The 16,523-nt window shown below is 40.3% G+C and overlaps 1 protein-coding gene across 2 annotated transcripts; it reads right to left on the bottom strand.

Annotated features, from left to right (window-relative positions):
• Positions 1–207: 207 nt before the first annotated feature.
• Positions 208–7,770, bottom strand: DYNLT3 (dynein light chain Tctex-type 3). 2 transcript variants are annotated; one of them, XM_019417269.2, is made up of 5 exons: positions 7,656–7,770; positions 5,479–5,520; positions 3,023–3,146; positions 2,302–2,379; positions 208–2,014 (listed from the first exon to the last, which is right to left on the bottom strand). In XM_019417269.2, the coding sequence occupies exons 1-5, from the start codon at positions 7,683–7,685 to the stop codon at positions 1,938–1,940; spliced, it is 351 nt and encodes a 116-aa protein (XP_019272814.1). In that variant the 5' UTR covers positions 7,686–7,770; the 3' UTR covers positions 208–1,937. The 2 variants fall into 2 exon arrangements, with proteins under 2 accessions (XP_019272814.1, XP_019272815.1); XM_019417270.2 differs by lacking the exon at positions 5,479–5,520 and having other exon boundaries at positions 7,656–7,760.
• Positions 7,771–16,523: the final 8,753 nt, after the last annotated feature.

The following is a 16,523-nucleotide window of genomic DNA, read 5'->3' as shown; positions in this document are numbered from 1 at the left end:
ATCATAAAATATAAGGCCTAGAATAGAAGCTATTAATTATGCTGTAACGTTGCATACTGGCTTCGGGCTGCTATTTTACTGGTATTTACTCTGTATGCCGTATCTATGTGGTCTGACATTCCTTCTTCCTTCTTCCTACTGAGAATTTCCTAGAGTGAGGACATTGCCATTTCTTTAACTATTCAATGATCATACAAGAAGCAAAAGTACAGCACGGGAAGATAATCTTTATTATATTTTAAATAAAAACAGAGCAGATAGCAAGTTCACGAGGTATTTTTGATTATTATTCCTTTAAAATCAGGCCTCAATAACAATAATCAAAAGCAAGCCTTAACTGCACAGATATTTTGGTCGCTATTATAATCTTCAAGGGCACAAAAGCCAGCAGCACAAAGTAAGATGAAGGTAATGGCTATGAGAATTTTTGACGTGCCAAAAATGTAGCTCCCCACATGAAACTCTACCCTTGTATTTTCTTAATGTAATCTTCTTAAACATTGAACAATTACTGTTACACAGCAACATATCAAACATGCACATAGTATTCCTACAAGAATACTATGTTAATATTGTCAGTATTAATACTAAGCCTTTCCTTCCCCTCAAAATGCAATGAATCATGGTTCTCCTCCCTATATATTAGTGTTAGTGGTAATATGCAAAATTATTTTTGTTTTCCGGGCTAAATAACCAGATTGACTTCGCGTTTGGTGACCAGCTGTGTACCCTAATTTTTCATCTTTTATCTTCTTACTAAATTTAACTACATTTTATAAGCCCTGAGATATTCATTAACCTGCTAATGATTGTATACTTTGAATTTATACTTTATTCCACTCAATTTGAACCTCATGTAATAAGTATTTAAATTATTTACAGATGGTTGTAACTAAAGCAATGACAAAATTTGCTACCTGTCTAGTTATACTGCTAGTAAGGCCTTTAACTAAGAGTTGCATATTTTATGCACTTTTTTTTTTTTTTTTACTTGCTGGAAGCAGTTCTTAAAATGACATCTCTAATTCTCTGTCAGCATTAAGTGCTTTTCATTTTGCTTACTTCTACATGGATAATCAGATTCCTTTTCTTCTTGTAAAACAATTCTTTTTTTTCTGCCCTGAACATGTTAGTTGTTCAACTGAACAGGTGCCAAAAGGAACTCGGAATTCGCACAATACATTGAGAACTATAATGTTAACAGAGAAATATACATATAATAGGAATTCAATAAATGTTAGCTCTACATGAAATTAGTCCATTGTAAGGCAGCTGTTAGTGTCATGTACTTTTCATCACGAGGTTTGTTTCACCACGGAATGCAAGTTACCAGATTTAATTGGTCCTCACATGTAAATCTAAGAGTTTGAAATTTAAAAAAACATTTTGACAATCCTCAGAAAAAATAAACAAGTCAATGATGGCTGTTACTGTAATAATAGCTGGTACGGAAGAAAACTATTTTCCAGTAAATTAGATGTACAACTAAGGAGAAATCAAAAACTAAGAAGTGTTAGCTAATTATCATTTTCTCCACATTTATCTTTGCAGCATTTTTTTGTTCATATACTTATCCCTGTTAACTTCTCTGCTGAAAGAGAATTTTATTATCTGAACAGATTTCCCCATCTCCTTACACACATGTTAGTGAAAAGCCGGTGTAAATAGAAGATTGTATTTTCATGTCATGCCATATTTGTTTTTGTTTTTTGCCAACATTAAATTTTTCCCATGTAAATGATGCTGTGTAGAATGAGCTAATCTGCCAACTTACTATGAGATGGCTTTTGCTTAGAATATTCAGTTTTTGTTGAGAGCTTTTGAAGCATATTGCACGCTTATCATCTAATACATTAACAAGTAACTATTACTCTTTTTAGAAAGGATACACTGACAAATTCTTAATTTAATGGCTTTGGCCGGACATTTTTACTGTGTCACAGGACAATAGCAATGGCAAAAACATTGACAATACAGTTCATGGTTCGGTTCTCCCATCTCACAGTACAGGTTCCTGAAACACACACAAAAAAAGACTTTGAAATATTAGCAAAATACTGAAATTGCCAAAATATCGAATATTACTAAAATATCTCATTGGTTTTAATATCTTATTTCCTGCAATTTGTTACATCTTCACATTTTGTATTTGTCTGAGGCATGCTTGTTACTAGGTACATAGCAATCCGGTTGATAGCCTTTTCAAAATTTAATTAGAGATAAATAAGCGTTTGATAATAAGTGCACTGTGTGGCTTTACTAGAAGTTGGATTTTGTGTGAATCAGCTTAAGGTCTCTTACCATCAGATGTAGTATCCCAAAAACATGAACTGGCTGTGTGAAAGCCATATGCACTCCTCTGGACCACCGCACAGGTCACTAAAAATAAAGTTGCAGAATGAGAACACTTACAAGCAAAGGAAAAGATATGTAAGATCTGAGTGTTTGAGTTCAGGCTCTAAAAGCTGTAAAATAACAGAAAACCAACATTCGCTGAATAGATTAGAAAAAATAAGTCCTCTTGATTACCGCCATGATTTTGCCTCCACTGGATCCAGTCTGTTGCCCATTGCCATAACTACTGGTGATTGTAGTGCAGGAAAAATCTGGGCCAAATCAGGTGCCTCATTCCATGGGCATAATCCAGACACAAAAATGAAGAAAAGATGACACTGGACACTGGCTAAACAATTACTGTGTGGCCCCTCACAGTCCTACACAGAAGGAGGCACAGAGCTACTGACAGGAAAACAGTGGGGCCGAGTGGGCTTCCCTGGAAAGAGGTAGCTGATGCAAATGCAAAAGGTGCTGCTGCAAAGGACAAGTAGGTGATTGCTTTTGAGTAGTGAAAGATCTCCATCTTTTAGGTATTACCATATATTATCTTTGGAGGCATAAGCCAGAAGCCCTTCATATCCTATTAGGATTCAACTTGTGTATCATTCATTTACATGCTCTAAATTCAGAAAAGACCATGAGGACATAGGGGAACAGACTAGTGAGGAAGGACATGGATACTTACCGATATATTTATAAGCTTTTCCCAGCTTAACCAAATGTGTTAAGGACTGTTCCACGATGCTTGCAGTCCATTGGTTGATGTTATTCTGGTTATAATCTTCACCTCCCAAGACCCCATCTATACACTAAAAGGGCAGAGGACAGTTAAAGACATATACAAATCCCAACAAAAGTTTATTCATAAACATTTATAACCCCCAAAAGCATCTTAGAAAATATGCATCTGGTAAATATTTATTATGCACTGCCTCTGTTTTAGAATTTTCAACGCATATTTCCTGCACATATTATCTCACTCTGTGAGATACTATGGGCCATATAAAGATAAATATGACATGGCCTCTGTTGTAAAGAGCTAGCAGAGAAGCTAACAAAAGAAATCTGTAGCCCAAGAAAGACTAATCAAAGATGATAAGTTATCTCATAAAAGGATTATGGAGGGGACGTGGAGACGAAGAAAGGGTGATATTAATTGGTTAAAGAATGGCTTTGAAACAGCTGGGATTTGAAGTAGGTTTCAGATGCTAGAAACAAAGGATGAGGCTAATTTAAAAACAGAATTCTCATGTGTAATAATTACATTTTCATTTATATTATGTAATTAACTTAGCTAGAAAGCTCGCACCTCCTGCCACTAAAAGTAAATCAACAAAGAGCATTTTTCAGGTGCTCTAGAACAAGCCAGTTAAGTAACTTTCTAGTGCCCACTCACATCCACTTCTGATATCTAAGAGCACTGGTTTAGTATCACAAGCTTAGTTGTAAGGTCGCTTCTGCCCACCTAGTCACTGTGACCTTTTGTCAGTGACTTACATGCGTTATATCCACATCCAGAGGTATCTCACAACCTCTTAGAGCCCCTATTTTCCTAATCCTGAAAGTAAAGATAACGGCCTCATCTTATCAGGTTGTTGTGAAGATGGGGTAAGATCATGAATGTCAAGTGCTCAAGCACAGTGACTGTGACAGAGTAAGCACATATGCAATGTTAGAGATCACCCTCATCATTATTGCTGCTGCTGTTTTATTTTTTCTGGCTTCATTAAGATGTAAGTGACATAGGGGTGCCTGGGGGGCTGAGTCGGTTAAGCGTTTGACTTCAGCTCAGGGCGTGATCTCGTGGTTCGTGAGTTCGAGCCCCGCATCAGGCTCTGTGCTGACAGCTCGGAGGAGCCTGGAGCCTGCTTCTGATTCTTTGTCTCCTTCTCTCTCTCTGCCCCTCCCCCACTCATGCTCTGTCTCTCTCACTCGCAAAAATGAATAAATGTTAAAAAAAAATTTTTAAAGATGTAACTGACATAAAACATTGTGTAAGTTCAAGGTGTCCAATGTGATGATTTGATACACAATAATTTGATACACGTACATATTGTGAAATGATAACAGTAAGTTTAGTTAACATATCCATCTCCCCATGTAGTTATCACTTTTTGGCTTCACGGTGAAACATTTAAGATCTATCTCAGCAACTTTCAAGCATACAATTCAGTATTGTTAACTAGAGCCTTCATGCTGTACTACATAGTTCTAATACATGATTCTGAACTATTAAAATATGGCAGGATTTTCAGGTGCCTGTCTGGCTCTCAAACCTTGAGTTGATCTAGCTGTACAAGGCCAGTCCTGGGTGAGTTCTGGGTGAGCTTGTGCCCTAGAACATTCAGACAGGCGAGGCACTGTCTCAGCATGGACTGAGGAGGTGCTCAATGTCCAGAGGGCAAGCCAACCTAGCCCAGACTAAAGGCAGGTAGGGCCTGTTAGGACACAGACCTAACCACCATATCTACAATACAAGGTTGCCTTCTGGGCCAACTCATTTTTTTTTCTAGGATTTGGCACAGTGAAAAATGACTCAGGACTATTAAGTGTTTATAAATACCTTACCCACAGTATAGTCTGGATGTGATATGACTATAATAATTCAAGTTCCTCTGCCAGAACTGATTCCCAAATAGAACTTCTTGTCTGTTTGCCTACTAGGAGGACCAGATTTCATGTTTCAAATAATTTTCTTAAGATTTTGATTTAGCATCATATCAGTGTCTAGAAGATGTTAAGTGATTATTTTTCAATTATATTGGGCTAAAAAAGCATATTTCTACAGTCTTTTGACATATACAAATAACTTACAGACATAAAAGTGTGGGCGTGTGAGATACACATACACACATACTTTTATAGCATTAACATTTAAAATAATATTTGGCCTACTGGAATACAAGTTCTTCCATTCAAAAGACAGACCATCAGTTTTAGAAAAAGGAGACCAGTGTTCTAGATTAATACTCCAACATCACTTTCAGAGTTAGCCCCAGGATGCCTGATAGTATACAACAAAACATAGAGGTACCCCTATAAAGAGCAAATATTAAAAATCTTGTTTTAATACTAAGGTTTATAACTTTGTACTGAAAGTCAACAGAACAAGCTTCAAGATGAACAAGATGTGTAACTCACCTCTTTAACAATATTGTGAGCTTCATCAACATTGAAGCCAACCTAAGAAGGGGGGGGGGACAAAAGATACAGCTGCTTTCAACACAGACTTCCTTTTATTTGTAGATGTGATGACACACAGAATACCCTAGGCTGGCCTGGACAGGTGTTAGTGACAGCAGACCATAGCGGTGAGGGGTAACATCAGGTCTATGGAGGCTGCTAATCCCACCTAGAACACTTCCAAAACTTCTAAAATTGCAGAATGTGTTCCCCACCTCCCTCCCTCGAGATTTTGATTCATTAGGTCTGGGGCACAGCCTGGGCAACCATATTTTTTTTTAAAGAGCTTTAACTGGTGATTTTGATGAATGCCCTAGGATTGATAATGTTTGTATTATAAAGCTCAGGAAATCGCAGGAGGAGATGAAGATGTATACACAGACATCAGTATATAGGAAATGGCTACAGCAAAGTGAGAATGAGGTGGTCCACGAGAAGAGACTGATTAATAGATGGTTTTCAATTTTTTTTTTAACTTATGCTGGGCAACAACGTGGCTTTCCTGAATTAAAGATAATGAACATGGTTGATCATTCTAAATTAATGTCACTTTAATACTATAATAGGTCTGGCAACTTAATCTTTGCTGTGGAGTGGCTTGATAGAATTCTGAGTTAAAAGCAACTATTAATGACATCCAAGTGTCCTGGAGTAGAGAACTAGGCTATGTGATAAGATTGTAATCTAAACCAAAACTCTTCAGGTAATACATGAGTTGTTTCCATGGAGACAAGGTGCTTTATGACATGACCATTTCTGTAAGTCCCACTATGAAACTTAAAACTAGTTCAAAAAACAATTCTGGGAATAGGTATCATCTCAAGCACAGATTTAAAATATTTTCAAATCATTTAATTACACCACAGACTTCCCCAACAACAAAGGGATAAAAATATTCTAAACAATTAGGATTATGAAAACAGCTCTCACCTTTTGACCCTATGAAAATGATCATTTTATCTTAAGATAAGGTCATTTTGAAAAGTGGCCTACAAATTAAATGATGTTCCTTTCACTTCAATTTGGAAGGTCAGTAAATCATCAGGTAGTACTGGGTACCATGGTGACACATGTAATTGTATTTCTCTTTATATTTAGGAAGTGCAGCAGTACAGAACCCTCTTGGGAGTCAGGAGACTAGCACTTGTTGCGGGATATGTCTGAGAGTGAAACTGCTTGTGCCTCAATTTCTAAAATAAGAATACTTTCCCACTAACCTACATCACAGAACGAATGAAGTTAAATATGGTTGTAGCTTCTGCGCAGTGTCACATCCCAAAGACGGATGAACCAGAAGCCCCTTCCACGGGTCTAATAACACGCTATTTTCTGTGGCACCTCCTCCAGGTGCCTACTTTTATCTCACTGCATCATTCACCTGTGGCTACCATGGGACAGAAAATGTCTTTGTCTATTCTGCCCTTCAGACTTGTCACAGGTTATTCTGGGATCCGACAGGCCTCATCCTCCTAGTGGTTAAGTGAAGCCAGAGTTGTAGGTGTTTGTCAGAGGCCTGGGTTCAAATGGAGCATCTGTCATTCCTGGCAGCTTTGACTCTGGGCAAACCACTTAGCCGCCATGAACGTCAGAGTCCCTACCAGTAACAGGAAGGTAACAACAGACACCATGGAGTTCCGGTGAGATGCCGGGAAGCCCGAGTCAGCAAGCAAGGGCTCGTAATCCATGAAGCACCTCCTTCCAGTCCACCCAGACGAGGGTGCCGGGCAGGGGGGCTCTGCCACCTGCTTTGGGGACGCCAAGGGGCGGAGGAAGCCGCCCGGCAGACCGGTTTCTAAGACCCGTCTCGCAGACGGGCGGCGCCCGACACCCCATCCCCACCCCCCACGCACCCCGAGTCCGTCCTTCCACCCCTGGGTCCCGGTTCCCCCGCCCGCCCCGCGCGCTCTTAGCCGCCCCTGCCACCCCGGCTCTCAGCCCACCCTCAGGACCTCGGGGTCGGTGGCCGGGCCGAGCCAGGCGGGGCGGGTCCCGGCCCTGAGGGGAGGACCCGGGCCCGGAGGGCGCCGCACCCCAACTCTCGCGGCCGCCTGGCGCCCGGAAGACCACCCGGCGGAGACTCCGCGCCGAGGCGGGCGGGGGCGGGGGGTCGCTCGCGGGTGGCCGAGGGGCGGTACCTCGTCGCAGTGGCGATGGTACTCCTCCATGGTGGCGCGTAGTCTCCTGCGGGGCGGAGCGATGGGCTGGTGGAGATCCGCGGCCGCGCACTGGCCTTCTAGGAGACTCCGCCCCCATGCGTGTATCGGGGCGGCCCCCATGAGAGCCCCGCCTTCGTGTAGAAAAGGCACCCCCCCCCTCTCCCCCCCCCCCCCCCCCCCCCCCCCGTTGGGAGCACGGGCAGGGTTCTGCGCGATGGGAGGCTTCTGTCCCGTTGCTTCCGACCTCTCTGGAAACAAGAGATGGGTGTTAAAGAGCTGGAAACTGTGACAGTGTGATCAGATGGGGAGACCTAGCGTCAGTCTAGAGTCCGCAGGATTGCTTGAGTCCCCACTGCTGTGTTTATGTGCACGTATTCATGTCATTACCATCTAGCCAACAATTGTAGGTAATGTAATAATGGACAAGCCGCTTTGGTTTGTCCACTTACTAGCTCCGTTACTTGGGTGAATTGACCTCCTACAGCCTCGTGTGAAAACTTAAATTTATACCTATTTTCACGGTTGATTGTGAGGATCAAATGAAACGCTCTGTACATAACTCCTAAAAGTAAATGCTCCTACGCTGGTCCTCCTCAATGACTATGTGAAAAGAAATATGTGATTCTAGGACACAGGGTACAAATATCCTGAATTAAATTCACAATTTAGCAGAACAATGATTACATTTATCTAAAAATTACTAACTTCCAGATGATCTTAAGGACTTCCTCATTTAAACTTGGAATAACCCAGCAGGTTTGTTTCTGGTACCATTATCCCATTTTTCAAGAACAAACTGAGGTACAGGGAGTTTAAGTAATTTGCCAAACTTTACAGATCCAGTAAGTAATAGAAGGATTTAAACTCAGGTAGTCTGGTGGTATCACCCAAGTTCTCAACCTAAATTAGTTTTCTATTGCTTCTATAACAAATTATTATAAATTTACTGGCTTGAAGCAGCACAAACTTACTACTTTACAGTGCTGGAGTTCAGAAGTCTAAAATGGGTCTGCAGGACTATGTTCCTTCTGGAAGCTCTACGCCCAAATCTATTTACTTGTTTTTTGCAGCTTCTAGAAGCTGCCTGCATTCCTTGGCTCATGACCCCTTCCTCCATCTTTAAAGCTGGCAATTTAGCATCCTTTCTCCTCTCTGACCTCTACTTCCATCCTCCTACCTTCTCCTTCTGTCTCCCTCTCAAGCCTTAACTTAATCATATCTGCAAAAGTGCCTTTTGCTACATGAGATAACATATTCACAGGTTCCAGGGATTCAGATGTCAGCATCTTTTGCGGGGTGGGGTGGGGGAGTGGGCACATTACTCAGCTTACCTCAACCACTATTCCATTTTACTCACTAAAATCAAAGTTGGAAGGTTCATTGGTAATCTAGTCAAACTCTCTTATTTTACAAGTAAAACTGGACCTCAGAGAGGTGCAAGTAACTTGGACAAGGGTACGTAGGTATTTACTGGACCCCTGGGCTTCTGAGTCTCAGGCCCTTCCATCTCTGCTCTCATTTTATGAACTGTTTACTTGATCATGTGCAGTTTGTTACTGGTTCTCCTAAACTGTGGCTCATGTCAAAGCTGCTGCAGAAAAGCTGCATTTGTACTTCATAGAGGAGGAAGACTATTTCTCCTGTTTCAGGATATTTTGTATACCAGAGTTATTATACTGAAGTCATTGCAATATGGTGACAGAGATTATGCCTACTTGTTTTCTGGCTGATAGTCCTTCAATTTCAAATCACAGAGAAACAGCTAATTCCCATAAGAAACCTTTTCTAGAATTAGTATTTATTTCACTTCAAAACTATTCTTCATCTTTGAGAACCAGAGTTCATTTTTCAAGTTTTGAGGTACCACTTTGGGAATGAAAAATTCTGTATACTTGAATAAGACACTTAAAATCACAGTTATTAATGTTCTCACTAGGAGACCACCATATGTTATGTAAATATTGAGGGAACTCTCCAATTTGTAATGCTAACCCTGCTTTGCTGTGGGTTCCGTTTCAGGCATCTGCTTCTATAATCCTTTTGTTTCTAGTATGTGAGCTACTCTGAGTCAAGATTTTCACACAGTACTGTTTTAAGGCCTTTATGATATCTGGTCCCAATATGATAACATGAATTTTCTTCCATAGCACAAGCCGTTATTACAAAGGAAAATTGCATGGTAATACATTTCTCTGAATTATCAAGAGTAAAATGCTAATTTTTAAATTGCTTTATTTAGGGGCACCTGGGTGGCTCAGTCGGTTAAGCATCCAATTTCAGCTCAGGTCACGATCTCATTGTTTGTGGGTTCGAACCCTGTGTCAGGCTCTGTGCTGATTGTTCAGAGCCTGCTTCGGATCCTCTGTCTCCCTCTCTTTCTCTCTGCCCCTTCCCTTCTCACACACACGTGCTCTTTCTCTCTCTCTCAAAAATAAATAAACATTTAAAAAATTGCTTTACAGGAACACTTGGTGGCTCAGTCGGTGAAGTGTCTGACTTTGGTTCAGGTCATGATTTCATGTTTCGTGGGTTTGAGCCCTGCATTGGGCTCTGTGTAGACAGCTCAGAGCCTAGAGTCTGCTTCAGATTCTGTGTGTCTCTGTCTCTCTGCCCTACCCCACTCATGCCCTCTCTCTCTCTCTCAAAAAGAAACATTAAAAAAAATAAAAAATTGCTTTACTTAGAATGAAAATGGTTCAACAATGGACAGGAAATAGAAGATATAAATGGAGAAGTTACTATGCTCATATACACTTTCTCTCAAAAGCTGGTCACCAATGTAGATGTGTGAGGAGAAAAGTCCTACCTATGAGGATTGTTCTGCTATGGAATTAGTCTTTGGAGGATTGAAAAGAACAGGATTTGAACCTTGGCTGCAAATCAGAATCCTAGGAGGAAGTTTAAAAAATTATCTAGACTAGACTCCACCTCCTGAGATTCGGATTTAATTGCTCTGGAGAGGACGCTGGCATCAGTAATTTTGCAAAAGCTTCCCCCCTGCCCCCGTGATTATAACATGCAGTCAGGGTTGAGAACACTTGGTGGAAAATCCTTTCTTTCCCCTTATGGAAGTCATTAAAACAAGGTAAGATCTCCTGGTAAGATTTAAATACAGCTCTGCAGGAAGTTAGAACAATAAATTATATTAATTCTTGGAGCTTTTTGGGACCTATGATCTGGTCATTCATTTATTCATCAAAGGTTTACTTAGTACCCACTGTTTGCCAGGCATTGTGTCAGAGCAGTGGTTATCAATCAGGGGAGATTTTTTCCCCTTCCAGGCTCCTGCAAACATTTGATAACATCTGGAGACATTTTTTGACTGTCATCATTAGAGTAGATGCCACGGGTACTGCTAAACATCCCACAATGCATAGGACAATGCCCCACAACAAAACTTATTTTACACACAATAATAGTGTTGAAGTTGAGAAACCCTGTGTTAGATAGGGGTGAAAATAGAGACAGGAAAAATTCTGTGTCTCTATGGCATTTATATATATTTTTATGTACATATGTATATGTGTGAATAGGATGTCAGGTAGTTATAAGTGTCACAAAGATGATTTAAGCAAAGTAAGGGAATAAAGTATGATGGAGGAGAGGCTATTTTGGGTGAGGTGATAAGAGAAGGCTCCTCTGAAAAAAATATTTAAGCAATCGTTTGAATGATGTAAAGAAGTTAGATGGGAACTTGAAAGTTAGATGAGATAGGAAGGGAATGGTCCTAATTTCAAAGTGAAACCAGTTATGGTTTCTAGCTACATTCAGCCCTTGGAAGCATGAGCAGAAGAGTAGGATCAACCAGGGTTGGGGTTTTTCCAGGTGATTTTAACTGAGGAAGAGAGGATCATGGGATTTGAACGCATTTTCAGAGGAGGGTCTGTGCTAATAGATCACGGATTCCAAGTTGGGTAAGTAGCAACGAACAGTGAAAAAGTAACAGGGTCCTTGCCTTCAAGATCCAAACGGGGTCAGAGAATTGCTTCGGTGAGGGTTTTAGAAGAAGTGATATGGGAAGAAAGAGAGTGAGGGTCAGAAAGTTGGATGATTGAAAAGAAAATATTTTTGAGGCCAAGATCCAAGAATCAAGGAGGATCCTTTCCTACTTGGTGCCTCCTTTATATCTATCGTACTGTGGGCATGGAAGCCGGGTGGGGGTGTGTGTAAATGAGTTACTAGGAGTATAAGAAGCTTTGTATTGGTGTCACAGCGAGGGGACAGTGTGCTTATCAGCTTCTTCCGGCTTTTATTTGATGCCTTCCTTTGGCTTTTTGGTATTTGGTATTTGAGGTCGTCTCGACCCTGAGGTCGTCTCAGGGGACATGAGTGAAGAGGATAGCTGAGTACAAAGCCTAGTGTACTGTACCACGATTAGCACATTGGCTAGAGGGAAGTAAACAGGAACCAGGGAAGAAACAGAAAGACTTTCCTTTACAGGTTGATACCTTTCCTGCAGACTCATAGATTCTATATGAGATATCTAGCTTATGTTTTTTCCTCTATTTTCTGTCCTTGTCTGTGCCATGATTTTTTATTGTGATTTACTTCTTGTTCGTGTAGCTAAAGGTGAAATTACATTTATGTCTCTGGTACGTTCTGCTTGTTCACACAGTCGCGAGACAGTAATAAGAATGTTTTGGGCTAAGGTTTAGAGGATTCATTTATTTGTGTGTTTTGGCCCCTCCTCGTGCCATTTCTAGCAAAGGTGGTAAGGTCTGAACCATTTGTTGAACTAAAATTTTTACTTATGTCATGGGCAACCCACGCCCCATCTCAGGCACAAATCACAAACTTGAAGCAAATCTCAGGACTCAGAATATTTCCTTGCATCACAGAGGGGAAACAAAGTTTCTTATTTAGCGTCTCTCTCTTTTAGTGGAAATGCTGACCTTTTGATTCAGGGTATGGAATCTGACCCTATTGTCTATTATAGTGCTTTATTGCCTTGAAAGGAACCATAAACTGGTTAAGAAATAAATGTACTTCATGAGTCAGTTCTGTACTGATTCACAGAAAGAACAGGTGCAAGGAAACCTATTAAGTCTCACCCAGCTCTTAATTTCTGTGATTCTTCTAAACCATGTCTCATAAAGGACATTTCATGATGATTTTGAAGAACTGAAATAAGGTATTTACAAGCATCAAAATGCCTTCATTAAGTTTAGTCATTTTGCTCTTCAAAAATCTACATCCTTATCAGAAGAAATAATTCACTGTCCAGGTTTATGTGATAATGAACCTCTTCATAGTCAAAGGACATTATAAATATTTATTCATAGACCAGATGAGAACCTTTAAAGTGGTTAATTTTAAAGCAAAGCAACTTTTGTACAGGGAGAAAATGACACTGAATATGAACAGAATGAGCATTTGTGCCGTGGTCTCCACATAATAAAGCACTTGCTAAGCACTAATGCTAATCATGTATGTTTATTCAACACATGATCCATCCCTGGTTTTCAAACGCATAATCAAATATAAACGTATATAGAATGACCTCAGTTGACACTAAGGGATTGTGCATATACTGTATTTCTCATTGTAAGAATCATCATTACATACCATCCTCCTTAGGTAAAGATACGGATGATACAGATGTTGAACAATGTGCTGAGGCAGTATGATTAAACACATTTTCTTTTCCTCTATTCTAAGGTATAAAAATTAGGGTTCAGGGGCGCCTGGGTGGCTCAGCTGGCTAAGCGTCCAGCTCTTGATTTCGGCTCAGGTCATGATCTCATGCTTGGTGAGGTCAGAGCCTGCCTGGGATTCTCTCTCTCCCTCTCTGTCTGCCCCTCTCCCCCTCAAAATCAACAAACAAACTTGAAAAAACTAGGGCTCAGAACTGATGGAAATATTCAAGGCTCAACTGTCTCTTTCCAGACACAGACAAGGGCATGGAGAACAAAAAAAACTGTTCAGGAAGGGTTTTCTGCCCACTAGGTCTTACCTCTGTTTCACCCGTAGTTAATGTTTGATGGAATGGCAGATTCAGAGCCTGTGAATCCAGAACTTTCCTGTCACTATCTGCATTTTGCTTCCCACTTCACTGAGAAGTGGAATCCATCATATAAGGCCTCCTTTAACTCCTTGCCCACTGACATAAGAACACATATGATTGCCTTGCTCTTCTTTGCTTCTCTTAGATGTGGTAATCCCAGTTCTTTGACACTTATTCTTTTTTTCTTACAGACTATGGAAAGATGTTTTTCTTCTTTATCCTTTGCTTTTCATCTCACTCCCTCTAGGGCTTATTGTAACTGCCCACCTGTTTGTCTTGTATCTCTCACTCAAGTGTAAACCTCCTGACTAGGGACCAGGTCTATCCTGCTCCTTGTTATATTTCTAGAGTGGAGATCAGTGTGTGATTCAGTAAATGTTTTTGTTTTCTGATGAATGAATGAGAGCTAAGAGGCGTGTGTGGTGGGGCAGAGTGGTGTTATGGAACCAGAATGTTCTATGGTTCAATTTCAATTATTTTGTTCCTTTTGAAGTCCCCTATGTTAATCTTTACTGATAAGTTGTCTTTCGTCAACAAAGCAGTGGTATCAATGGAATACTTACCTGTAGTTGCTCGTTTACTTCTAGGTCAACAGTCTATGTTCTTGACCACTTGTCAAGTTTATGGCATTCATACTGTGCCATGCTACCAAAGGACTGCTAATGTGTAAATTTCTCAGTAAATTATTTTTCAGAAAGTTCAGTAATAAAACTCGAGAAGGGGAAGCTGCAGGAGAAAATGTTTTGATAGAATTATACTTACTTATTCCTTCATATTTACTGGAGCATTGCATAGTACATGTTAGATACCAATGACATGGTTGGACATAGTGTGTTTTTCCCAAAAGAAAAGCATTCATCCGTTTACATATACACGGAAAGTGAAGGTCAACTTCAAAAAACAGTATGTCATCCACTAGGGGAAAAAATTATTTAAGGCCTATCATTTAGAGTTTATATTTGAGGTCAAAATAAAATGAATCATTCACTTCCACCTATCACACACCACATTGTGAATTTTTCTTGAAGAGAAAGTAGGAGGAAAAAGCAGCATAAAATCTGTTTCTATGTCACCTTTATCTCTGAAGCCTGAAACAAATTTCGGTGCTTTGCCTTTGCCCAGTAGACTTTGATTTTTTTTTTTAATATATGAAATTTATTGTCAAATTGGTTTCCATACAAGACTTTGATTTTTTTAAACTTGTAATAAAATTAAATACATATTTTTATTTTAAATAACTATATCAACAAATGTTCTTAGATGGCGTGCTATGTTGTAGCACTAGCCTGGACTTTAAGGGATGGGGGAAGCAGGGAAGGTGATGCTTTAGCTCAGCTGACTCGTGGAAGAGGGCAGATGGTAACCAGGCTAAGGGCAGTGAAACTGCCAGGAAGAAGTAACAGAATGTTCAAAAGCATGAGGCATGAAAAAGTACAATGTATGCGGAAGACTACAAATGCTTCCATTTGGCTAGAGAAAAGGTACATGTGGAAATATAAAAGTGAGAGTCCTGCTAATGGCGGGGGGGGGGGATATGCAGGGTGTGGAGAAGAAGGAGCACAGATGTTGAAATACTAGGAAACATTCACATCTAAGAGATGGGCAGCAGAAGAGCCCCCAAAAAGACAGAAAAAGCAATTATAGAAGAAGTGATATCACACACTGAAAAACCCACAGGGTGGTACAGTAGGTAAATTACAGTAATGAGTAGTTTTTCACCCCTCCTTATACCTATTCCTATTATTACGTAAATTTTCAGTGCCCTCCCACTCTGACTCTAGGTTTGATCATATGATATACTTTAACCAATGGAATGTTAGCAGATGTAACCCAAACATATTTGAAAAGCAGGTTGTACAATTGGGCCTATATTGTTGCATCTCTGGTCTGAGAAGGACTAGCCCCAGTAACTCATTGGGCACAGCAGAAGGATAAACCACCACCAGCTAAGCCTAGCCTAAATCAACCAACCTGCCCCTGATCTGCATACTTGTGTTGAAATAATCAGTTATTGTTTTTTTTTTTATTTTTGTTTTTGTTTTTATTTTTATTTTTGAGAGAGAGAGAACCTGAGTGGGGGAGAGGGACAGAGAGAGAAAGAATCTTAAGCGGGCTCCATGCACATCTGGCTCAATCCCACCACTCTGGGATCATATCCTGAGCCAAAATCAAGAGGTGGACACTCAACTGACTGAGCCATCCAGTCGCCCTTCAATGATTGTTGTTTTAAGCCACTAACTTCTGAGGTGGTTTGTTATGCAGCAAAAGCTGACTAATACACAGTTTCAAAGAGAGAGTGATCACTGGTGTGGAATGCCAGAGAAAGAATTATGAATTGAATTATGTGATTAGAAGGATTCTGCTGACTGTAATCAGAGCTGTTTCAATGAAGTGGTGTGGTCAGAGGATTTGACGCACCTGCAGAGGATTTGAAAAATATAAAGATAACACAGTCTACCATTTTGTGGTGATAGACTGCGAATGCAGTGTGGAGAGATAGAGGGCAACAGCTAGAGGAATATGGATAGTAGAGATGTGAGTGCTTTTATATGCTCAGGAGACAGAATCAGCAAAGAAGGAGTGGTTGAAAACATAGGAGAAATAGGGAATGACCTATGCAAAGTGATCCCTGAGCAAGTAGAAGGAGATGATCACTAACACAAAGAGGAAATCGCCTTGGTTAGAAAAAGGGATTCTTCTCCACTGAGCTGGGAAGAGAGAAATAAGGGTTGGAAAAAAGATAAGTTTCCAGGAAACAAGGGAGAAGAGAAAGGAAAGTGAAACAAGTAGTGCCCATATTATGGTTGCTGTATAAGTACAAAAGGGTATTGGTTTGGGGACTT

This window comes from Panthera pardus, unplaced genomic scaffold (assembly GCF_024362965.1).
Source record: "Panthera pardus isolate Hobbes unplaced genomic scaffold, ASM2436296v1 HiC_scaffold_27, whole genome shotgun sequence".
NCBI lineage: Eukaryota > Metazoa > Chordata > Mammalia > Carnivora > Felidae > Panthera > Panthera pardus.
The sequence above is the reverse complement of the archived record's forward strand: the minus strand, read 5'-3'. Positions and strand labels throughout refer to the sequence as shown.

Coding starts and splice junctions, on each gene's coding strand:
- DYNLT3 (XM_019417269.2), bottom strand. CDS start 7,685: ATGGAGGAGTACCATCGCCACTGCGACGAG. Junction 5,521..7,655: donor ACCATCGCCACTGCGACGAG/GTACCGCCCCTC, acceptor CCCCCTTCTTAG/GTTGGCTTCAATGTTGATGA. Junction 3,147..5,478: donor CTCACAATATTGTTAAAGAG/GTGAGTTACACA, acceptor CTGCCCTTTTAG/TGTATAGATGGGGTCTTGGG.